This window comes from Dermacentor albipictus, chromosome 2, assembly GCF_038994185.2.
Source record: "Dermacentor albipictus isolate Rhodes 1998 colony chromosome 2, USDA_Dalb.pri_finalv2, whole genome shotgun sequence".
Classification (NCBI taxonomy): Eukaryota; Metazoa; Arthropoda; class Arachnida; order Ixodida; family Ixodidae; genus Dermacentor; species Dermacentor albipictus.
The window spans coordinates 28,787,730-28,812,727 of NC_091822.1; the positions used below are offsets into that span (position 1 = coordinate 28,787,730).

General features: G+C 47.7%; 1 protein-coding gene across 1 annotated transcript in view; it reads left to right on the top strand.

The window, feature by feature from the left end:
* Positions 1 to 24,736, top strand: part of LOC139055672 (uncharacterized) — a 142,942-nt gene extending 118,206 nt beyond the window's left edge. The window contains exons 3-5 of the mRNA XM_070533202.1: positions 188 to 261; positions 21,563 to 21,643; positions 24,600 to 24,736. Coding sequence (XP_070389303.1) covers positions 188 to 261; positions 21,563 to 21,643; positions 24,600 to 24,736 — 292 coding nt within the window. The remainder of the gene's footprint in view (positions 1 to 187; positions 262 to 21,562; positions 21,644 to 24,599) is intronic.
* Positions 24,737 to 24,998: the final 262 nt, after the last annotated feature.

Consider the following 24,998-nt stretch of genomic DNA (forward strand, 5'->3'; position numbering starts at 1 on the left):
CAATTTTTGTTCATTTGTTTTTAGATGAACAGAGACAAGCGGTGTTCGGTGTCTGGGGCGGACTCTGCTTATTTGTTGCATTTATGTCACATATAATAAGAGGGTATTTAAACGACCCCTCGGACATGGCATGCTGCTTATTCGAAAACACTAATGTTATTCCGTGTTGCTTTTCTTTTTTCTGCAGAGGCCGCACCCGCCGACTGTCTCTTGATCTTGCAGACGATGAGAACCCTGCCCAGTACACAGCTTCACTTAAGGGTAATTTATATTTACAGGGAGATTTTCTTCGAACTGCTACATTGGTGTTGCAGTATTGCTGATTATAAACCTGACAAATAATTTATGAATGCTCTTAAAACTACAGGTATATTCGCTGAAATAGAGCTATTTATTCCACAGGGTAAATTTTTTATTAACCTATTTTTTTTATTGTGCACGCAGTTGAAACTACATCAAGGCTTTAAAGTGCACTTTTGTTTTCTGCCATACTGCGCAGGGTTGCAGAATATGTGTTTTTAAATATTGTGTTAACCTAAGATCCTCTGTCTACGCGTAGCCACTGTTAATGCAAAACCCTGGAGTAGAAAACTGGATCTGCCCCTCCTTACCCTCTAACAAATATCGCCGTAGTGCAATTAGGCAAATAGGTGCCAGAACTAAGTGACGGACATAAGCAGATGGACGGACGGACGGACGTCCGTCCGTCCGTCCGTCCCTTGGTGGATGGATGGATGGATGGATGGATGGATGGATGGATGGATGGATGGATGGATGGATGGATGGATGGATGGATGGATGGATGGATGGATGGATGGATGGATGGATGGATGGATGGATGGATGGATGGATGGATGGATGGATGCTATGAGAATCCTTTTTGGAACGTGACAGCGGCTTGCGCCACTAAGCTCTATTTTTCTTATTTTGCTGTCTTACGTATCATTTTTTTTACATAGGATAAATGTCTAGCATTATGTATTATGGACCATTATTGAGAATTTAGTTTTTGTACTCCTCATTTCTTTGTGGTCTCCCTACTTTCATGGCACCAAACTCCAACTGCCTTTTACTAATCTCTGTTTCGGACATGTTTCCTTTCCCCTTGCTATCCCCGAACCCGAGGGCTTTAAGGTCAGTGGAGCCTAAACAGATGGACGGGTAGATATCGTCGCGGTGTCAGAAACTCGAGGCACAAATGCAGTAGTAAGCAGCAACCTTAACAAGAGCGGACTGTTTAATACCACGCGCTAGTCACTTCCTCGCCTGCTTCTTCTTCGCTGTGTTTCCTTTAAATGCCGATATATGTTGTTCTTATCGTCACTTTTCTTGCTGCTCTACAGACGCAGCATTTGCCTTCCTTTCAAAGGAAGCAACGCCCCGATGCTCAACTTCAGCGTGTGCATGCTCGAAAGATTAAAACATTGGCCATTTGGATAGGTACGGCTTCATGCGCACCTCATGCCCCACTTCGTGTAGGTGCTCGCGGGGCCGCCAACAATTTGCACGATGTGGCACGACCTCGTAGCGCATGTCGTTCAGGTGTCGGATCCCAAATATCGCTTTAGCAGATTTTCAGAAAGTCCCCGATGCTCTATGTGTATTTAAACTCACACGCTTTCGCCGGTTGTGTCGGCAACGCATTTGTGCTGACGATGGCACCGCGTTGCACCCTTGTCTTGCTGGTTGGTGGTGGGTGCGCACACGTCTGGCTTCTTCGACGGGTTGAGAAAATCCTTCAGCATCTGCATGGATGTCATCGCACTCGTGTGGCTGTATGGCATCCAACGTTGTCGTGGCTTGGAGACCGGGTAAAAAGCTGAACGGTGTCACATGATCGTCTCCTGTCGATCGGTGTTTTATGCGAAGGTTACATAAGGCAAAATGTCGCCTCAGTTCTTATGTTCCATGTCGACGTACATGAAAAGCACGTCTGTGAGTGTTCTGTTCAAGCTCTCCGCACGTTCATTCGTCTGGGGATGATAGGCTGTTATTTACCGGTCAGCAGTGCCACTAAGTTTGAAAATTGAGGCTAGAAGTCCGACCGCGAACGCGGTTCCCCTGTAATTACTTACTACCTCTGGGGCACCTTGCCTAAGGACGACGCTCTTGACAAAAAATCGAACTGCTTCAGCTGCTGTGCCCCGCCCGCTACCTTTTGTCCCCGTATACCACGTAATAAAGGTTATCGGTGGCGGGAATCATCCACCTGTTCCATGTAGTAGAAGTTGTAAATGGCCCGAGAAAATCCAATTTTGGCGAAGGGTATGCCCGGTACCTCTATAGGATGTAAGAGACCAGCTGCATTGTCGGGTGGCACTTTGCGTCTTTGGCAGTCAGGACACTTGCGTACGTGAGGCTTAAAAGCGGCTGGCAGCTTCGGCTAATGTCACTTGCGCCGCAGTGTGGAGAATGTTCGTGTGTAGCTTAGATGACCATAGGTGGCCTCATCATGACATGTTGTGAGAATTTCATTTCGCAGCGAAGCAGGCACTACCAGTTAAAAGGTACTGCCTGCCGAAAAAAGAAGTTACAGAGAACATTACCCTTTAAACAAAATGACGCCCGCCTTCTTGCAAACAATCGCAGCACGTCTGTAGCTCGGTCTTCCAAGAAGTCGATAAGTGGAAGCAGTTCTAGGTAGTCGTGCTGCTACCGTGAAATTGCAAATGTATCGAAGGTTACTACGAATGCAGTGTCCGTGTCCTTATCCTCTGTGGGAGAAGGCTGTTTTGGAGACCAAGAGAGGCAGTCGGCATCATTGTGTGCTTTTTTCCTGACCTGTGTGCGATGGTCACGTCGAACTCCTGAACCCTGAGGTTCAAGCGCGCCAGTCGACCAGATCGGTCTTTTAAGTTTGTCAGCCAGCAGAGAATGGTGGTCGCTGACGGCAGTTTAACGAGTGGCCATACAAATAAGGGTGACATTTAATTACAACCCCACACTACGGCTCGACATTCTTTCTCGGTAGTGGAGTAGTCGTCCTCAATGCACGAGACAATTTTGCTAGCGTAGGCTATCCCTTTTCCGGCGCCATCTTGCCACTACACCATCACGGCACCTAGACATATATACAATGATTGCGTCGGTATGCAGTGCTGCCGAGCCGTCCAGGTAAAAGTGCGCAAGAACGGGGGGCGTTTGCAGACATTGATATTACTCGTTAAATGCCATTTGCCCTCTTTCTCCCCAAACAAAAAGAACACCCTTTCGTGTTATTTGCGTTAACAGTGAGGCAATAAATGATAATTCCGTAATAAACCTTCGGTAATAGGAGCCCAGGCCCAAAAAGCGTATCACTGCTTTCTTGTCAGATGGTGTGGGGCACTTTGTGACCGCGTCTATATTGCGTAGGCCAAGCTGGACACTTTCATTACTAATGACTTCGCCTAGAAATTGGAGTTCCTTCAAGCCAAAATGGCTTTTTCTGGCTTTAACGTGAGGCCAGCCTAGCGTTTGGCTTGAAGAACAGCCAGTAGCCGGGTTAAGTGCCCTTCGATGTAGCTGAGAAAAACGATCTGATTGTCTAGTTGTGCCAAGCACTTTTGCCCCTTTAAACCTGAAGTTACGGTGTCTACTAGATGTTGAAGAGTTGCTGACGCTGTACATAAACCAAAACGGAGCACCTTAAATTCGTAGAGACCGTCGGGCGTCACAAAGGCAGTTTTCTCCCGAGCTCTATCATCGATTTCTCGGATACAATACCCGCTGCGTAGGTCCATGGAAGAAAAACAACGTGCGTGCCGCAACATGGCAAGTGAATTGTCTTTGCGTTGTAAGGGCTTGACCTCTTTATTTGTTACCTAATTTATCTTGCGGTAGTCAATACAGAAGCGTACGTTGCCGTATTTTTTCTTTTTTTTTGCCCAACACCACGGGGAACGCCTAACTACTCTTTAAAGGCTGGATCACATCATGCTTGAGCATTTTCTTCATCTGTATTGTATATTTTTTTGCGCTCCTTCGGAGCTACAAACTAGGGGCTCTGTCAGATTGGTCTTGTGGCGCCTTCCGTAATTATTCGATGCATATGGTCAGTGCTGTTTGCTTGATCTTCGACGTAGACGAAGAGCAATCCTGAAACTGCGGTATGAGTTCCATTAGGCGCTGCCGCTCAGCGGACAACTTGGTGCCGCAATGTCGACAGATAATGTTTCCGGGTCTGAACAGTCATTTCATTCATTCCGTGATGCAGCACAGCGAAAAGTCCTTTACTTGTTGTGTCTCATCACTGTACGCAGTTGGAGTGCCCTTTGGGACGTGAGACGCTCGTTGTTAAATTTCGTAAGGAGCACGCTTGCATGCCCATTATTTAATACGAGGGTGCCTCTTGCAGTCGAAACGCCTTGTGGGAGTGGAAGCAACAGTAGGCTGATCTGTTCCGCTATCGCATCACCATGGTAAGGCCTCCCACTAGAGTAAAACATTTTAGAAAAATATAGTACTGAGAGTGTGTGGGAAGAACCCCTAGTCCTAGGTCCCTCAAACGATCTCAGCAACAGCACGGGCCCGTTGAACAAGAGACCGGCTGACGTCGGGAGGCCCGTCGCAAAGGTCATCTTCTCCCCGGTCTTTGGTGCGGAAGGCGTGCACGAAAACTGGCAGGGGAGGGAATAATGTTGTGGCACACTCCACCGTGACAAAAACGCCGTGAGAGAATGGCCAAAGAACGGGCAAGAGCCTGCGTAGCGGTCTAGGTAAAACTCATGTAGAGAGAGGAGGTGTGTTTAGAGTTGGCAGAGTGTCACCCCTTCCTCTCCCGAGAACGACAGCGGTGGCGGTCCCATGGTGCGTCTAGCCCATGTGTAGTATTTTGTGAGTGGAGGGCCCACCTGATTGGACTCCCATCCTCGCCATGCCGGGCAGCTCGAAGAGTAATTTCTCGAGCAACCGCATGTGCGCGGTCATTACCCGACAGTGAGGCATAGCCAGGAGTCTATACCAAATGGGTGCGTTCTGGGGCACATGTGTCTGTGTTTGGTGTCTGGCGCAGGATGTTGAGAGCCACCTTGTTGGAGCCAGTGCGGTCAAAAGGGCGCGGCATGCTTGCTGGGAATCGGTTAGGATAAACACCTCCCCAGTAATCTGGAAAGCGTGTCGCCCAGAAAGCGCTACTGCAAGAATTTCTCCGTGTGTAGGAGTAGATCTCCGCAAGGAGGCAGCAGTAAGAAATGTTTCAGCGCCATCCAACACTACCGCGGAATGCCAGTTGCGGAACCGGGTGGCATCCGTGTCTAGGGTTTTCATCCCGGCTATATTATTGAACATGTGCATCAGGTAACGTACACGGGCGCGCCGGCGTCCCTGTGTCAATCTCAGGACGCATGTTTCGTGGTAGTGGCTGTACTTTTGAGGCTGTACGGTCCCAAGCCCTAACAGTGATGGCGATGTCCTCATCGTCCTTATAGAAACCCGGATATCCCAATCTCTAGAGCAGGCGCAGCCCAGTGGGTGTGAGCAAGAGACATTGTCTTTGAGTGGCCCACTGAGCTTTCAACAACTAGCCGAGAGTTTTATGCGTCCCTAGGGCTAGCAGACGCTTTGTGATGGTGTAGTGTGTGAGACCATGGGCAAGCTTTGTCGTCTTTCGCAGCATCGCGTCGACCAGTACCGGCTTCGTCTGGGTAAGTCGGTGGAAGGGGAGGTGGTAAGTAACGCTACTGGTTACGCAGCCGTCCACTAGATGCAGTACGTCCTGTTCTTGTAGACTTGAGCGCCAGATGGATACCAGCCGAATCGCGGCCAGAGTCTGTTCAGGATGCCGGGACATGAGAGATACAGTGTGGTTCGCCTTCCCCTTTGCTTGAATGTGTAGTCTAAGAATGCGAGCACAGTCCACCTTGCGTACAGGAACGTCATGCACATGCACCGTGATCTCGGGTGGAGTGGTGATGCTACGCGCGCGGATGAGAACAAGTTTTTCGGCACTGAGACAGTTGGCAACCCGCCCTCCGGAGCTCCCGGCTGCTAGTTTCCTCGGTGAGGACACGGGGAGCGGCCTCTGATGACGTCAGCGAAACTTTGGTGTCTTGGTGAAGGGTAACGTAGAGGTAACGAAGACTATCAGCAGTGGCGTGGTGAAGCAGCTTGGTTGGTCGGCAAGTAATCCTCGCCCTCAGTACGACGGTATTTAAATCACATGGAAGCTGGACGTGGAAAGCCTGCAAACACGACTTGTAGATTAAGCAGTAATGGGCAATGTGGCCCGGTTTCCCGCAGTAAAAGCAGAGTGGTGGACGGTAGACAGTGCGCCACAAGTCAGTTCTGTGAGCTGGTGGTTTTCTCGCAGGCTCACGCTGCCACAAGGGGGTGGTAACAGGCCGAGGATGACGACAGTGGATGACGACGAACTACATCAGCATAGCTTAACGGGCGTGTCTCGGGGCAGTACGCGGGCGATGAAAAGTCTTGCCGCAGCTCCTGGTGCACGACTTCGGCCACAGAAGCGCCTGCTGGCTCAGTAGAGGTAGCGCCCAGGGTTTGTAACACCTTACACAGTACTCTGCAAATCCGCTTCCACAGAGAGCTGTTGCGAGTGGTGGCATCGAGAGCGGCGGTGCTGATCGATGTGCCGGCATCGTTGCTGAGGTGCCCGTTCCATTATAGTGGCCTGTTTGATGATTTAGTCTACCGTGGTATGTGGGTCTTGTATCAGGCTTGCAAAAAATTATTCTTTAATTTCTCGCGGGAGGTGGCGCACTTCCGTAGTCCCAAGCATATCAAGCTCAGCTTAGCGAAATAAACGGGCCACGTCCTCAGCCTACATGGCGATGCTTTCCTTGGGTTTCTGAAAGTGCACTTTGATAAGCTCCTGCGCGTGGTCCCGTCGGGTGGGGCAGGAGATAGTATCTAGGAAGTGAGGTCAAAAGTCTTTCCATGTTTGGAAGCACGCTTCACTGTTCTGGAACCGTGTGCGAGCGCTGTCTTCCAGTGCGAAATAAGAGTGCAGAAGTTTTAAGCATGAAGTTATTTTAGCACGCGTTGTCGACAAGCTTCAAGTGACCTTGAGTCCAAAGCCAGAGCCGTTATCTGGATACTCAAACGTGAGCATCTGGGCAAGTGGCGAGAACAAAACGAGATTATCCAGGCAACCAGTGAAGATCGCATTACAAAAGCTAGGTATTTACGAAGCAAATTACAAAAAATTATTGCTTCCGAGTTCTTCGTAATGTTTGTTCACAATATCCGACAAACTGTAATTTCTAGTATGGTGAAGTTTTATTTGTCATTTATAATAGCGACGTTCAAAAGGCAAATACAGTGCACCATACACTTGATTTTCAACTTTTCGCCCTGAGACTAGGTTGCTTCTGTTCTTTTCAACATCAGCGATTCGTAAGTTCCGCGGCACGGCTTTTGCTCCGCCTCCTTCCCAAGATGGCGCCACGCTGCGTGACCAGGTCGGCAGCGTCCTGCGCGCCGGGTATGGTTGCGAAAGGGTTGTGAGTAATCGTCGCAGCTAGTCCAACTAATCTGCTTTGCTGGTAGCCATTTCATGCTTACATCTACTCTCTATTGCACGAGCGCCCATATTTTTTTTTAAAACTTAAGCAACTCCAAAGAATACCATGCACACTATGACGATTTCCCCAGTAATCTTGTTGTTACCAACAGCCTTGTGTCGCTTTAAAAATAAGCCTTAGATCAGCGTTTACACAAGGATGTCGGGGAGGGCCAGTGACAGGCTGTTGCGTGTGCCGAGGTATGCGTGGCCGGCAGGAGGTCTGGACCCCACTTCACGCAGAGTCAGAGTCGAGGAGAGCTTTCTCGGCGAAGAATTCTTTATACAGTATGTACAAGTTGGCGTGGATAACAGGAGAGACCAACCGAGCAGCTCCAAGCTGCTTAAATAACACTTCCCCGTCCCCAGATTCCCCAGATAGTCCCTAAGGACGAACAAGTTCGAGAGAGAGAGGGTCCGGGCAGCCTCCGTGGTCCCAACGCCGCTTTCGGTGGCCGGCGCCTCCGGGCACCGCGCTGCGCCGTCAGGCTAATCTGGCGGTCGGTCGGTATGGGGCGCCGGGCAAGTTCAATGGCCCGGCATACGACAAAGGGAACGAACGATCTGCAAGGCAAGGTGTCGAAACATAGTCCTTGGGTGGTCGGTAAGAGGGTTGCCCCTGGCGCCGCCGCACAAAGGCAGGGGTGGGGTGCACTGCTGTCCGCACGAGGAGGGGGCGAATAGCAGTCGGTGAGCCGACGGCCGCTTCCGTCGTTGACGCCGTGCAGCCGCGAGGACACCCACGCCGTAGGGACACCCACCATGGGGGGATTAACGCTGCCTCCACGGTCGACACACCACAGCACTGGCCTAAGGCACAAACATCCTAAGGCACAAACATAACAGCTCCTCCGCCGACGGGGAAGATCTCGTACGGTGAGAAGTCTCAGCTGCTCGACGGAAGAGATCTGCTTCGCCTCCTGTCTCTTGATTTTCTCCTAAATCACGTAGGACGAAACCACTGGCTCGGCAGTGCAAGCCGTACTCGCCAAGCGACCAAGCTGACATTGACAGTGAAAACTCCTATACATGTACTTCGTTAACTTCTGGCAGTCACACAAGTGTTCTCGCTTCTTCACAATGCAAATAAACAAAACTATACAGTTGCAGTCAAAAGAAATCTAGTACAAGCTGGCAAGATAAACTAAAAGGCGCGGCTTAAAGCATCAGCATTGGCGTTGGCCGCTCCCTTTCGATAGCGCACGCTGAAATTCAGCTCCTGAAGTGCTAGACTCCACCTTAACAATCGGGGATTCTTGCCTGGCATTTTAGCCAGCCACTTTAGCGGGCAATGATCGGTCACAAAGACAAATGTCGTTCCGTAAAGGTAGCAGGCTAGTTTTTGAGATGCCCAAACAAGGCATGCACATTCTTTTTCCGATGCGCTATAGGCCTCCTCTCGCACCGTGAGCTTTCGGCTGGCGCATAACACTGGGTGCTCTTCACCATTGTCACCCTCCTGACACAACACAACCCCCAACCCACGATTGCCTGCATCGCACTGTACAATGGAGGGTCGGTCGTAGTTCGGTGCACGCAACACGGGAGAAGCCGAGAGAGCCGCTTTTAGCCCCTGAAACGCGTCCGCCTTGGCGTCATCCCAAATTACTTTTTCAAGAGCCGATTTTCTTAGACATCGGTCAGTGGAGCGGCTTGTTCTGAATATTGGGGAATGGGACACATCTGATCTTTGGTTGTCGCATTCAGCTTCCTATATTCAATGCTAGGCGGTGGGTCTTTACCCGGGACCTCTACAAGAATGAGCGGAGAAGCATAGAAGCTCTCGCAAGGCTCGATTATTCTAAGTTCCAGCATACGCTCAACTTCTCTTTTTAACATTTCCTGCTGTCTCGGTGCCGTCCTGTAAGCTCGTGACTTCACTGGAGTCTCGGATGCGAGTTCTATGTCGTGAGCCATCAGTTCCGTCTTTCCTGGATTTTGAGGAAACAAATCCATGTTCTCTTCTACCAAGTTATTTGGATCAGCCAATCGCAGGTCTGTCAAAGCTACCCGAGACGCAGCGACCCTCATCACATCTTTCGCACCCGTAATTTCCTTCATTTCGCTTAGACACGGAATTTCTGTCGCCACTTCCTCCGTCATGTTGAGAGCCAAATTAACTGTTTGCTCCTTCATGAGAACCTCTCTCGTCACTTTTGCTAGCATGCTATCTAGTGAACTAGAGCACGGCAGGACAAACAACCCGTCGACACATTCGACGTCCTTCATCAATGCGCTCTCGAACTTGGTTTGTCTGCCTGATTGCCCAAGAGCCTTCACCGCTGCATTTTCTGCAATCTCTCTCTCATGCTTAACAGTCTCTCCCTCACTACTCACTGATATTGAAGGGCTTTCCGGCTCAATTTCGCACTCATCGCCGAGTGGATTGCTCACTTCCACGTCAGTATCCTGTTCTTTAATTTCCGGTTTAGGAGCCAAGGCACGCGCTTTAGATGTCGTTAGAGCCGGAACGCTACCCTCTACCCAAAGTTTATTCTGGTCCCTCAGTAGGCGATCGGTGCGGTTAGAGAACAAGTAAGTGTACTGCGGCGGCAGCTTGTTAGAAACAGCTGCCTCAGTACACACTTCACCGAACGGCCCGCTGAGCACCACATCTGCGACCGGAAGGCAGACACTCGTGTCTTCTAACACAGGCTTTATCCAAGCGCATTTGCCATTGTATTGCTCCTGCTTCACATAATCTGGGTGCACCAAGTCAATGGTTGCTCCACTGTCCCGCAACACGTTGCAGGTTTTCCCATTCACCTGCAGTATAGACAGGTGCGGTTTGAGCAGCTCATCATTAGTCTGCGAGTCAGAAACGTACGCAAACACAACCCTTGGTTTGCGGTAGCCGACAGCTATGTGACCGGTTTCGTTGCAGTTAAAGCACGTCACCGGCCTCCGTTCTCCGAACAAGCTCTTCTGTGAACGCTTCTCGCGAATCTCTCTATCTTGTTTCCCTATCGGCTGCTCGTGAACCTTCGGCTCCACTTCTTTCGCAGCATCTTTCCCATTACTGGGCCTAGCTGTACCCTCCCAGCCTCTCTTTTCCCTGGCACTGGCGATCGTAGCCTCCTCTTTAATTCCTCTGCGTGAGGCATACTGATCCGCCAGGTCAGCGGCTGACTGCACCGACTCGACACGATCCCTGTCTTGGATCCAAAGTTTCATTGCCTCCGGCAACTTTGAATAAAACTGCTCCAAGGCAAACACTTCTAACGCCTTTTCGAAGCTACCAAAAGCTTTGGCACCCTTTAACCACTCGGCCAAATTTACCTTTAACTCATAAGCAAACTCAGCAAAAGTGGCGCCCTGCCTTTTGTTCAGACTTCGAAATCTCTGCCTGAATGCCTCTGCTGACAAATGAAACCGCTTCAATAGGCTCTCTTTTACCTGATCATAGTCGTCAGAATCATCCGCAGGCAACGTCGCAAGCACATCTGCTGCCTCGCAGGGCAACAAACAAAGCAAGCGCCGTGCCCAAGTGCTGCGAACAAATTTTGACTTTTCGCAAGTTCTCTCGAAATTTACCAGATACAGGCCTATGTCTTGTCCAACCTTGAAGGGCTGCATAAGTTTAGATAGATCATATAGGTCATGTCTACCTGCTCCCTCTGATTCCGGAACCACACTTGTCTTTCTCAACTCGACTTCAAGTCGAAGTTTCTCTATCTGAAGCTCTGTTAGCTTCTGCTCGTCCGCCTTGCGCCTTAGGATTTCGTTCCACATTTCTACGATTTCCTCTTTCGCAAGATCCGTGCTCTCAATCGCTTCAATGATACTTGCTTTCGTCATTTGAAGCTGAACTTCAACGCCTAGGTCCTCGCAAAGGGATATGAGCTGAGTTCTAAGCAACCGTTTGAGATCCATCACGAAACACTGGTGTGACAATGCCTCGACCTCTACCCAGAAGTACCAAAACACACGCTTCTGCGGCAGGTCCCTACCAGCGACTAGGATTACACCTCTATCCAGTCAGCCTGGTCACTCAAAGAGCAAAGCCAACACTCACCAGCCCTGAGCTGTCCGTCCCCGTGATCTCGGTGTGCTGTCGTCCGTCATACTTCAGGCTCGATCCCACCGCTCGCCATCCAGCTGTTGCGTGTGCCGAGGTATGCGTGGCCGGCAGGAGGTCTGGACCCCACTTCACGCAGAGTCAGAGTCGAGGAGAGCTTTCTCGGCGAAGAATTCTTTATACAGTATGTACAAGTTGGCGTGGATAACAGGAGAGACCAACCGAGCAGCTCCAAGCTGCTTAAATAACACTTTCCCGTCCCCAGATTCCCCAGATAGTCCCTAAGGACGAACAATTGGTTCGAGAGAGAGAGGGTCCGGGCAGCCTCCGTGGTCCCAACGCCGCTTTCGGTGGCCGGCGCCTCCGGGCACCGCGCTGCGCCGTCAGGCTAATCTGGCGGTCGGTCGGTATGGGGCGCCGGGCAAGTTCAATGGCCCGGCATAAGACAAAGGGAACGAACGATCTGCAAGGCAAGGTGTCGAAACATAGTCCTTGGGTGGTCGGTAAGAGGGTTGCCCCTGGCGCCGCCGCACAAAGGCAGGGGTGGGGTGCACTGCGGTCCGCACGAGGAGGGGGCGAATAGCAGTCGGTGAGCCGACGGCCGCTTCCGTCGTTGACGCCGTGCAGCCGCGAGGACACCCACGCCGTAGGGACACCCACCATGGGGGGATTAACGCTGCCTCCACGGTCGACACACCACAGCACTGGCCTAAGGCACAAACATCCTAAGGCACAAACATAACAAGGCTTCTATTTAAGGCGGCGACAGAAACTATGTGGACTCGTAGCTCGATACGTCATTGTGCTATCCTGGTATCGACGGCATAGACGCGGCTCGTGCGTAGAAGCATCGCCTCCTTGTAGAAGGTTAGGAGAGAGAGAGAGAGAGCATAAACTTTATTCAAGAACCCCGGTCCGGGTTCACCCGCTTGGCTCTAGATGTCTGCCAAGCCGAGCGTCGTGATGAGGTCGGTCATGGCTTGTAAGTAGTCGGAGGAGTAGTCCACCAGCCACTCCTCAAGTGTCGCACGTCTCTGGTTCGGTGAGAGTTTCGCAAGGCTAGCCTGAATAGCGGGACGGCTCCCGGGACAATCCCACAGAATGTGAGCATTATCTGGGAAGCCACCACATGGCATGCAAGCAAGTTTACCAGGCAAACCTTGTATGCAGTGCTGGAATTGCGAGGACAAGACAGAGTGCGTCTGCGCACGCCTCCATAGTACATCCTTTCTTCGCTTCATGTGTGTGTTCACTTTTGGGTACTTCATGGAGCTGTTTCGTAAATCGTCAAATTTTTCGCCCCTTTCCGCCCGCCTGAAGGCGTGTTGATCATTCAGACTGAGGGGGTCCAGCCACCACAGAGGAGGGCCCGAGAAATTTGCGTGAGATATGACATGTTAGGTGGTTTGCACACACGTGCAGTACGCTCAGCTGCGACAAAGATGAAGCAAGTGGACGCACCGTCACGCTCTCAAGCGTTTCTCCTGGAACCAGGTTCAGCACTCTTACTTCCTCTGCTGGCATGTGCGTGCGGTGTTTGCGCGATATCGTTCGCGCTGAGTTGTGTGGATGCTACACCAGTGGCATAGACACTTGTCTTAGCGGAAGAGATAGCAAATGTCCGCTAATTCTTTTTGGGGGGCTTTGAAAATACGTAGACGGTTTTCCATCGGTTTCATATTTGCTTCGTTTCAGAAAATAGGTGTAACGCTGTGGAAGGCAGGCAAGAAGTTTGGTAACGAATATTTATCACTCCCCGCGTTTCGTCTATGCTTCGCTTCGTGCCAACGGCGTCTGCTCGCGCGACTATGCATGTGAATCTGCGGTGAGGCGCTGAAAAATAAAGCCCAGGACGGACAACAACTACAAGCAAATTGATGTATAACAATGCACTAGCGGGGTTATATCACCGTTATCTTGTTTGTAAAGAATAAGCTTTCTTTCATTCAATAACGCGCCTATATAAAAGACAGTTCCGGGCAAGTGCCATCAAAAAACATTCAATTATTTCTTAGCGCGAACGAAGCCACTGCAAAAAGTTTCTCTGGACGTCACAGCGTAGCATCTCATGTCTGAAATGCAGTATACAGCGCAGCATACATCGCACCAGCTTTGGGACACATCTGATATCTGTCGGGTTTACTATCTTGGACCATGTCAAATGTCGCCATATTGTCAAATTATGTAATGGCGAAATCTGGAACCAATCAGAAACTGCCGCTTGTTTGGCTCAAAACACCGCCATTACCAAATTTCACGATGTGGTGAAATTTGACAATGTCCCTAATAACACCCCCTTCGTGCTGCGCAGCAAGTGTTGTCTCACAATTTCACCGCCTATTGTGAAAACACCACGCGATGGGTCGAACGCAAGGACTTATATCGCATTCGCTACTGAAACTTCTATGGGCGAAACTGCTAATGCTTGAACACGGTTTAATAGTTAGCATACTGTAGTAGGAGAGTACATTAAGTGCTTTGTTTTTTTATATAATAGAAAAACATTCTTAATTTTGGACTCATTCATACGAAAATGCGCTGCCCGGACACTGGATCAGTGCATTTATGGGAATTCTTTTCCACTCTAATAGTGGTGGAGTGTTCCAAGCAAGATGGTAGCGACTCTTGCGTATTTTTCTCGCAGCACATACATTCCGACCAGAAAAGCTTTTGCACTATTAAAACACCTGTCAATTATAATTGTTAAATGCTTCTACACAAATTTTAGGACAAATTCACTTAGATTTGTGGCCACTGCGCGCAACTTTTGACCACCCGAACAGCGTCAATCTCTCCTTACTTGTATTGCTTAATATTTCGAAATGCCTTGTAAAAAACGTTAGCGGCGATTTAGCGCTAAATGCGAGAGGAATGTGTAGCCTTACATGGAACTTCTTTGAGCTCCCCCTATTCATAATTTAAACCTCGTTCGCTACATTCCAAAGTGCTTATAATGTCGACCTGCCTGTTTGAGAAGTGCAGCTGACGGTGGTCCGGAGCCTACCATAGTCAGATAGAATATCTATCTATCTATCTATCTATCTATCTATCTATCTATCTATCTATCTATCTATCTATCTATCTATCTATCTATCTATCTATCTATCTATCTATCTATCTATCTATCTATCTATCTATCTATCTATCTATCTATCTATCTATCTATCTATCTATCTATTGTAAGGAAGATAACGAACGCGCGCAAACAGTCAGCAGCATCGGCAGCATCAAGCGCGCAGCAGAGGCTCAAGCTCAGGAACCGCTCGGTGCATCCTAGAACCGGCGGTCACTACGAACCCCAATAAATCTCATAAGTGGTGGAGCCGTGCGGGGCAACGTTCCATTCTACCATCCTGGAACTCCGTTCTCGGACGCTACCCTCCGCCATGCCGGACGCCGACCAGAAGACTCTTCCATCACCACCCGTCCGTAGCGCTGGCACCGTTCGCCAGCGGGAGCCTCCTATCTTCAGCGGAAACGACGACAACGACGCTGAAGAGTGGCTGTCATCCTACGAACGGGTAGGCGTTCACAACAAATGGAACTACTCGGACAAACTTGCTTACGTATCATTCTACCTCGCGGGCGTGGCCAGTCTCGGGTTCAGAAATTATGATAGGGATATCCGAACGTTAAAGACATCGATTACAGAAGTATTCGACCGACCCGCCGTCAGGAAACTCCGAGCCGAACAGCGTTTGCGTACACGCGCACAGGACACGGGTGAGACATTCACCAGCTACATCCGGTCGGAATCTACTTCGAACGGCGACTGCTCAAGCTATTCGCCCTACCTCGGCTTGTACTGCCCGTGTGACCCTACAGGACGTTTTGTACACGATTGAATTCATAGTTCTTCCATCGTACTCCCACGCCGTTATTCTAGGATGGGATTTTCTCTCATGCCAGAGTGCCCATCGTCAATTGCGCTCGGGCTGAGATTGAACTTTTCCACCTTGGTGACCTGGCCTACGTCGATGCTCATCCTGCCACTAAAATTGTCGTGAAAGAAGGTACCTGTATTCCCCCGTGCTCTTCAGCATTCGTACCAGTCTTCTGTAGTACCATATCCGACGGGACGGTCTTCTTCATGCCCCCGCATCACTTTGTTACCCCAAAAGCTCTTCCTTTGCCCTTTGCAGCTCTTGATCTTGACGCCGGTGTCAGCGCGATGCTCATTTACAATAATCTTTCATCGCCGCTATCACTGCTCAGCCGCGAATGCCTTGGGTTCGTCGAGTCGGTCGATTCAACACGAGTTGTCTCCGTCCTCGACGAAGTGCCTTCTATTGCCGTCCATGAACTGAGCGCGCTCTCCGTACCCGACACAACATGGACTGGTGTGTTCAGCCCATTCATCGCCGAAGATCGGACGCATTCGCAGCGATCTCAACTTCTCGCAATCCTTCAGCATTTCCGCTGTTCTTTCGACGTTGCGCAAACATCTCTTGGCCGTTCATCGACGGTTGAACATTACATCGACACTGGCTCTCACTCACCGCTGCGACAAAGACCATATCGCGTGTCCGCTACGAAACGTTGCGTCATTGCAGACCAGGTCGATGACATGCTCCGTCAAGGCGTCATTCAACTTTCCCAAAGCCCATGGGCCTCTCCCGTGGTCCTCGTCACAAAAAAAGACGGTTCCATCCGCTTCTGTGTTAATTTTCGACGGTTGAACAAGATCACGCTGAAGGACGTCTACCCATTACCACGAATCGATAATGCTCTTTACTGTTTGCAGGTAGCCGAGTTCTTTTCTTCGCTGGATTTGTGGTCAGGCTACTGGAAGGTTCCGATGGCAGAGACTGATCGCCCGAAAACTGCCTTTGTTACACCTGACGGCTTTTATGAATTCACTGTCATGCCTTTCGGACTTTGCAACGCACCTGCTACGTTCGAAAGAATGATGGAGAATGTTCTGCGTGGCCTCAAATGGAAAATCTGTCTGCTATCTTGACGACATTGTGGTGTTCGCCCCTGATTTCGCAACGCAGCTTCTCCACCTCCAGCACGTACTCATCTGCTTGACCAACACCGGGTTGCAACTTAACCTGAATAAGTGCCGATTTGCTGTTCATCACCTCACAATTTTAGGCCATGTCGTCTCAAAGGAAAAACCACCTGGAAAAAGATCCGAACGTCAGCAATGATATGTTGAGAATGTTGCTGTGCTTGTGCCAGCACCAGTTCGCAGTCGCGGCTCACGTCAAGGAAGCCTTCTTACACATTGGAATTAAGCCGTGCAACAGGAACGTCCTTAGATTTTTTTGGTTTGCAAAAGCATGCACCAGGTTCGCGAGTACCGCATGACTCGCTTGCTCTTTGGTACTATGACAAGCCCCTTTTTACTAAATGCGACATCACTTCCAGCGAGTATCCGTAAAGCACCGTCGAACAGCTGAGAAGTTGGGGAGTTTATTTTATGCGGATGACATGCTCATCAGCGCTCCTACTTCCCAGGATGTCTTTAAACTTACGACCATGCTACATAAATATTCGCATAGGCTGGAATGAAGTAGCAGAAGTGGGCGACTAATTGCACTAACACATAAAGACGTATAGAACGACTTGAGCAAACGAAGATATTCGGAGTACTGTGGAAGACCAGATCAGGCAACTTAAGCTTGAACGTTGATCCGGTTACTGAGTGTTTGCAAGAAGCTCAGTGAACGAAACGTTCCATCTTGCAGACCTCAGCTCGTATGTTTCGCACTCTAGGTCTTCCAACTCAATTATTGATCCGCACCGGGATCCTCTTCCAGAGCAATTAGCAAATAGAACATGATTGAAGTAGCTAGACACCAACAGAAGTTGCCCAAGAGTGCAATTCGTGGTGCAAATGAGCCTCTGATAATACAACTCTTTCAATGCCCAGGCTTTGTTTATTACCTGGCGACTTGCACTGATATGGGCCCCATGTATTTACGGACGCAAGCAATGCAGCCTATGGTGCTGTCGCCTACCTGAGGCAGGACCACAAAGAAGCATCGGTAAATATGCTCATTGCAAAAGCACGAGCAGCTACGCTTAAACATCTTTCATTTCAATGGCTCCAACTTATTGGGGCTTTACTGGGTGCCCGACATGCGAAGTTTATAGCTGTCACATTGAGAATCCCTTCTTCGAAATGCAGTTTTTGGGCCGATTCAACAGTGGCCCTTCGTCGGATCCGAGGTGTTGCTGCAAGATGGCAACAGTTTGTCATAAACAGGGTCGCTGAAATTCAAGATAATACCAACTCTCAGCGAAACCACTGTTTTGGAAAAGCAAAATCCAGTGGACCTAGTTTCTCGGGCATTTCTGTTCCGTCTCTGATTGCCAGCGAAATTTGGTGGAGAGGACCGGCTTGGTTAACGAGACGTGAAGAAGGGCGAAAGCACTCGGCTACCAATCCTACTATTGTACAAGACGGGGAGCCAGAAGTAGACACCGTTACGCTCCATGCTTCAGCTACATCAGTGCATCCTGTCTCCGACTCGTCAAGACATCGTCACATATGTCGTCAAGACATAGTCGTCAAGACATAGGCGGGTGCTACGGGTTGCCGCATGAATAATGAGGTTCGTCGCAGCTTGCCGCGGCTTGCCGACCCCTAAAGAACACGTAACGTTGGAGGAGCTTGCCACTTCGGAAAGGTATTGGCTTTCTATTGCTCAAAAGCAGCGATTCGGCCTTGAATTATCAGCCCTCCAGACCGAGCGAGAGCTCCACTAGGCGTAGAAAATTGATTGCACTGTGAAGATTTCTCGTTTACATGATTGGTAGCATGGATGTGATTCATTAGAGAATATCGTTTTCTGAAGCCAGCCTGTTCACTTTCTTGACTAAACTCAAGTGCTACCCTTATTCTGTTGGAAATCATCTTGGTGAATATATTATACAATACTGGAAGTAAGCTAATGCGCCTATAATTTTTCAATTCTTCAACGTCTCCCTTTTTGTGGATATGTATAATTTCGGCATTCATCTAGTTCTCAGGGACCCTTGAAGTCGCGGGAGATTTCGTATAAACGGCCGCAAGCTTTTCCAGCACATCTACTTCATCTCTGATTAAATCGACGGTTATTCCATCTTCTCCTGCTGCTTTTCCCTGGGTCATGTCTGGCAAGGCCCTTCTAACTTCATCGCTAGATCTAGAAGGAGCTTCTGTATACTGTTCATTACTACTTCGAATTGAGGTAGCGTGGCTTTCATGGTTACTGTACAGGTCAGTATCAAGTTCTTCTCCTTTTCCTATACTTTCGAGATTACTGATGATATCATCCTACTTATCTTTCAGTTAACGCATCTTGGCTTGCCCTATGCCAAGTTTTCTTCTCTCTGTTTTCATGCTGCGTCAATCTTTTACTGCTTTCTCATGCTTTCTCACGTTATAATTTGAACAGCCCTTATTTTCTTCTTGTAGATCAGTTTTGACATTTCTGCGAATTTTATCTGATCCCTTGAGTTGGACACTTTTGTGCTTTGTCGTTTTTTTAATATGTGATTTGTTATTTGGGACAGCTTACCTACTGGTTGCCTTGGTGCCTTACCTGCTTATCAATTGCTGCTTCTGAAGTCAGCCTATTTACGGTTTTATTCACTACCTCTATGGCATATTAATCTCCCTGCTTTTAAGCTGCGTATGCGTTTGCAAGTACCAGGCTAAATTGGTCTGCTTTTCCCCTTACTTCGTCTTGGTTGGCCTATTTCTTCTTGAGTAACTTTACTTCTATAGGAGGGACGTGCCGAAAGTAGGCTTCGTCAGTATTTGATTGAGAAGATGATACACCAGGTGAAAGGAACAAATAAAATGCCTAATTAAATAATGAACATAAATACGGTAAATTAATTTTGTATTTATTAACATTATGGCCACGATATCAATCTACGAGTTATAGTCGGTGAGTTCGCAAAGTGTATTCACTTTTAACAAATTCCTAGGACTGCACCATTATCGAGATTCGAATTTTAAAAGTATTCGAATACATGCATTGGTGTTCCAGTTACTTTTGTACTTCAATGAATGAAACCGCGCCTTATTTAAAAAAAAACGTAGCTGGAATGCCACTGCATCTTACTTCCACTTTACTTTGCCACTTTACTTCTATAGGAGGGACGTGCCGAAAGTAGGCTTCGTCAGTATTTGATTGAGAAGATGATACACCAGGTGAAAGGAACAAATAAAATGCCTAATTAAATAATGAACATAAATACGGTAAATTAATTTTGTATTTATTAACATTATGGCCACGATATCAATCTACGAGTTATAGTCGGTGAGTTCGCAAAGTGTATTCACTTTTAACAAATTCCTAGGACTGCACCATTATCGAGATTCGAATTTTAAAAGTATTCGAATACATGCATTGGTGTTCCAGTTACTTTTGTACTTCAATGAATGAAACCGCGCCTTATTTAAAAAAAAACGTAGCTGGAATGCCACTGCATCTTGTCGGACACGTTGAAAATTAATATCTCGATACTGGTGCAGTCCTGAGTATTTGGCTATAGTTCGTAGATTGAAATAGCGGCCGCAACGTTAAACATTTAAAAAGGTAACGTAATTATGGTACTTAATCCGCTCATTATTTTCGTTTATCCTAGGAGTGATGGCCACCTAATGCAATAATTTACATCAAATATTAGGATTGTGCGGCCACAAACATTTTTTAATAACTTGGTGCAGCTAGAGAAACATACACACACACACACACATATATATATATATATATATATATATATATATATATATATATATATATATGTGTGTGTGTGTGTGTGTGTGTGTGTGTGTGTGTAATACCATGTGAATGGCTCCCCATACTTCACGCACGTACCCGCCGCAGTGGTTTAGTGGCTGTGGCGTCACGCTGCTAAGCACGAGATCGCCGAATCAAATGCCATCCGCGGTGGCCGCATTTCTACGGGGACGAAGTGTAAAAACAGCCGCTTACAGTGCATTCGGCGCACGTTAAACGACGTCACTGTTTGAATTTATTCCGAGTCTCCCCCCCCCCCCCCCCTACGGCGTGCCTCATAATGGTATCGTGGTTCTGTCACGTAAGACCGGAGATCCTTTTTTTTTAACTTCAGGTAGATAAACTTTATTTTTTCACTTTGACAATCCTACTGCTAACGGAATAAAAATAGTTGTGGAAAGATGATTTCTTTGACCAGAGAGCACAGTTAACGCACTCTTGCGAAATTCACAAAAACCACCTTCTGTAAATCGGGCAGTCGTCAATTTCGTACAGCATGGACACGTTTTCGCAGAATCAGTGATGTTATAGAGTGATAGGCTGGTTCATTCCTTCAAAGTACTATATATATAGTTAAAACTCGATCTGACGTAACCCGATTTTACGAAGTTTCCGATCAAACGAAGAAATTTGCATTCCCTGGCAAGTACCCATTAGGTTCAATTTTGTCATGAACCCGCAGTCACCAAACTAGCTTTCATTAAACCCGATTTAAAAAAAAAAACTTCTCCAGAACTAAATCAATAATAAAAGCTCTGTTCTCTTTGTAATTTTGACGCAGACGGGGTTTTTTTCGAGCGTGCGCTCAAATGCTGTCGCGCTAGAACATCTAGGCACCTTAGTCCCGAACCTAGCTTTATTTTGGCGAGGCTGCACGCCTCACCCATGCACGTAACAACAGACTGAGGAGTCGTTAGCATTCGTAGATACCATATGGCGTTGGGGGCGGAGGTAGTTGGGCCACCCTCGCAGAATTTGTACACGCGAAGGCGTAGCTTAGCGGAAAATACAATGCAGTGGCACATTTTGGGCGTCGCTACGTTACAATTTTAGATGTTGAACGACCGAAGAATTCCTTACTAGATTTCCTGAACTTTTTGATTTAACGAAATAATTCGAGCGTGTTCATCACTTCGTTAAATCTAGTGCTTTTAGTTTATTTTTTATTGAAGTAAACTCCTGCAAAGATTTTCGTTTAGTGAAAGCACCGACCGCTGAGCACTAAATATGGGCCTGTATCTTAAAATTGTAAAATAGATGTTGCTATCTGTTCCATTTTAACTTTATTTCTTGTTGCAGACAAACCGATAATCTGGGCAACAATTCTCGGTACCGATTACGAAAACTGGGCTGTGGTGAATATACGTGAAGGCACATATGGTAAGTAGCATGTTTCGTTCCGTTTAGGCAATGTACCCTAAATACCCAAAGGTTCTGCTTCTTAGTCACGATCCGTCATGCCAAAAGAGTCGACGCTTGAAAAACGCTTCATTTCAAGCCACTCAACCGGTAATAATGCTCGGCACCAAAGAAGTATAGTACACAACACTGAGTGCGAGAAATTGGTTCGAGCGCAATAATCAAGAGTGAAACTGCGGTACTTTCGGAGATGATCAGGAGATTGTAAAATAGAGAACGCGGCAGTGCCACCACAGAAAGGAGTCACACAAGGACACGTGCACTACCCGTCGGAAGTAGACAACGGAGCACCGAGTGCGCATGTTCTTCACACGGCCAAAACGCGGCACACCCAAGTCGGACATATCATTCACTTCTTTATTTAATCCGACAAGTAAGAATTGATAGCACCACAACACAATTATTGATTTTTCAATTGATATTCCGCATCTGTTGTAATGGCCGAGCGTAGGGCTCGTAATACTCCCTGGCAGTTAAGTTACAAATACGGTTTAGCCTTTTCGGATTTTGTTTTGATCCAAATTTTTTTTCTGCGGCTATGTGTATCTAGATGAGCTATCACAGCACGTTTTTGGTGGAAAGTTTCTACCCACGAGAATAATGGTTTGTTTTGCGCATTTTTTAAAATTAATTTCTAGCTCGCTAATTTAGTTGACGCTGGCGCCTGCCGTATAACTGCAGATTCTACTTTTCAGAAACGTAGTTCTCTTGAATATCAAGAATTACGAAGGTTTTTAGAAGCACTTGGCAAAGGCACAGTGTCACTTGAAAGTTAATGCATTTGAAATTCGAACTCAAATTGTACGAATACTTTCTTTGTAAAGTATCGCATGTATGAAATTTCAAAGAATATTACATAAAAAAATTACGGAGTAGTTATGGCTATCTCACGAGCCACTGCAGGAAAAGACAAAAACATTGAACATTGAAGGACAGCCAGAAATAATAACAGTAACAAACGAGACAGAAATATACGAATTCAACGATCATTTTTGCCAATATGTACATGAGGTGACTGCCACCAAACGGTTCAATTTCTGAACCGAGTTTTCCAGTTGGCGAAAACGTGGCTTTCCGGCCAAAATGTGCAGACCGCAACCAGATGTCACACGTGCCGCACGTGACTGCGGTGCACACTGCCTGCGGGATCGGTTCAGTTTTCAACTGCACCATCCCTGAGGTAAGCGCAGTAGACTATTGCGCTTTTTCTGGGGCCGGCCTATTACTCTGCGAGAGACCAACCGAGCAGATGCGCCAAGCCCTAGAGAGGACGTTATAGAGAGCTTCGCCCTAATAAAGAAATTATGCCCTTGCAGGTGCATATTTGCGACTTTTATGGCACTTATATATCGCTTGTTTTTTAATGCGTAATTCCAAAGAGAACAGAGCCAGTCACGGTAGCATATGTTTGGATTATACATATTGCTACAAACAGCCGATTTGTCATATGCGCGCTCGCCTGTGTCTGTAAGCTATTAGGAAAGACAGCAGCAGAATGGTGAGTGAAGTCCGAAAAAGTTAGCGAATATAGCTTCATCAATTTTAAGAAGTGAAAACTGATTCCACAGAGGGTATGACGCGGGACCTGTCCAAGCACCTTTCATTGCAGAGCACTAAGCTTCCAGCAGTGCTCCCGCGCGTTCTCTTAGTTTTCCGAATAATTTCATTTCACTGACACTCTTTAGCTAACCCGAACACCAGTTGTAAATCATGCCCATATATTCGCAAGAAAATGGCGGATCATGAGAAGAGAGAGAGAGAAAAGAAAAATATGAAATGCAGGGAGGTCAACCAGAACAGCATCCGGTTAGCTACCCTACACTGGGGGTGGGGGAAAGGAAATAGAAAGAGAAAAAATGGAGAGAGTAAGCAATGACTGCGTATGGGAGGGACACTATACACAAGGACACTATAAACGGCCTCTTAAGCCGGTGCACTTCAAGTATTGCACTAGTGCACCAATCGCTTTTCGAGCCAGTGACGGGTGTGGCCAGGGTCCGAGTATCTTTGACTCGGTTAACGGTCTCGAGTCCATTCGGTGTAAAGTTGCCCGCAGAGAGAGGCGGATCGAGAGCCGTCACTGTATAGCTGGGTTCACAGGGCATCGCTACAATCGTGTGGAGGTTGCAGGTGCGGTTCCCACCTGCGGCTATAGTTGTCTTTTATTGTCCAGCCAGTTTGCTTAACTGTAAGAATATAAAGGTAAGTTGTCAGAAATGTATCCAAGACAACCACATGCCCAGCTTCTTTAGTACAGTTCAACAGAATAATATTTAATATCCCCTATACTTGCGCTGTCTTCCTTGAATGTTGTGTCATTTCATCGGTTCTACCGTTTTCCTCGCTCTCATCCACAACGAAGGCGATACGCACCCGAAGCACGAAGAAGCTGGGATAAGCGGCAGTCGCGTCAGTGGCACTTTATCCTTGAATTGAAAGTATAATACTTTAATAAGGACTGACATTTCCCATCACAAAGCACCGCAGCGGAATACGAGGCACGCAACGGTGGAGCTATTCTGATAACTTTTGATTCCTTAGCGTGCCCCTGAATTTAAGTACTTGGGCTCTTCTTCATTGCGGCCGGGATTCTATCTAGTGGCACCTTCCTCGAATGGACAACGCCATAACCAATTCGCCACCGTGGCATCACATGCAATTTGCTTTCACATACCATGTGTTTCCTAACTGTGCGATCTCTGGCTTTTCTAATGACAGGATGTTTTTCAAAGCACGTTTTACTAAAAAATAATCAGCTTATGACGCTGCTTTGTGTAGCCGTACGTCGCGTACGTTGAGCTGAAGGCCTTTGTTTCGTGGGTACAGTGCACTCAATCTATTCACCAAACCATTTACTCGGCTGTGCCACTCCGTTCAAAGTCAGGTTCAAAAGGTAAAATTCTTTCCTTGTTTGCAGTGTCAACTGTTGTGGCCTCTCGGAAGCCGACCTTGGACCCTGACTTTCATAAAACCGTCCAGTCAATCGCCGAAAAGAACAAGATTATGCAAGATTTCCACGGCGTGCTCACAGAAGAATGCCGCGACAGCATTTAAGAACTACAAGAAATATCATGCGCTTACTGGATTTATTGACCACGTCAATCAATCCGGGCGTCGGGAGAAAAATAAAGTGCCTGCATTGAAGCAGTCCGAGGAGTTTCCAAAACCAGTGTCTTCCTGAGAATGAATACTGCTAAGCGTCAGTATGTGGTAGTGTAGTGTTCTTAAAATACACAATGACGCTATCAAGCCACAAAATGATAACAGTTAAAAGCGGACACCGACCACAAAACTTCATAAAAGGGCTCCCGCTCGG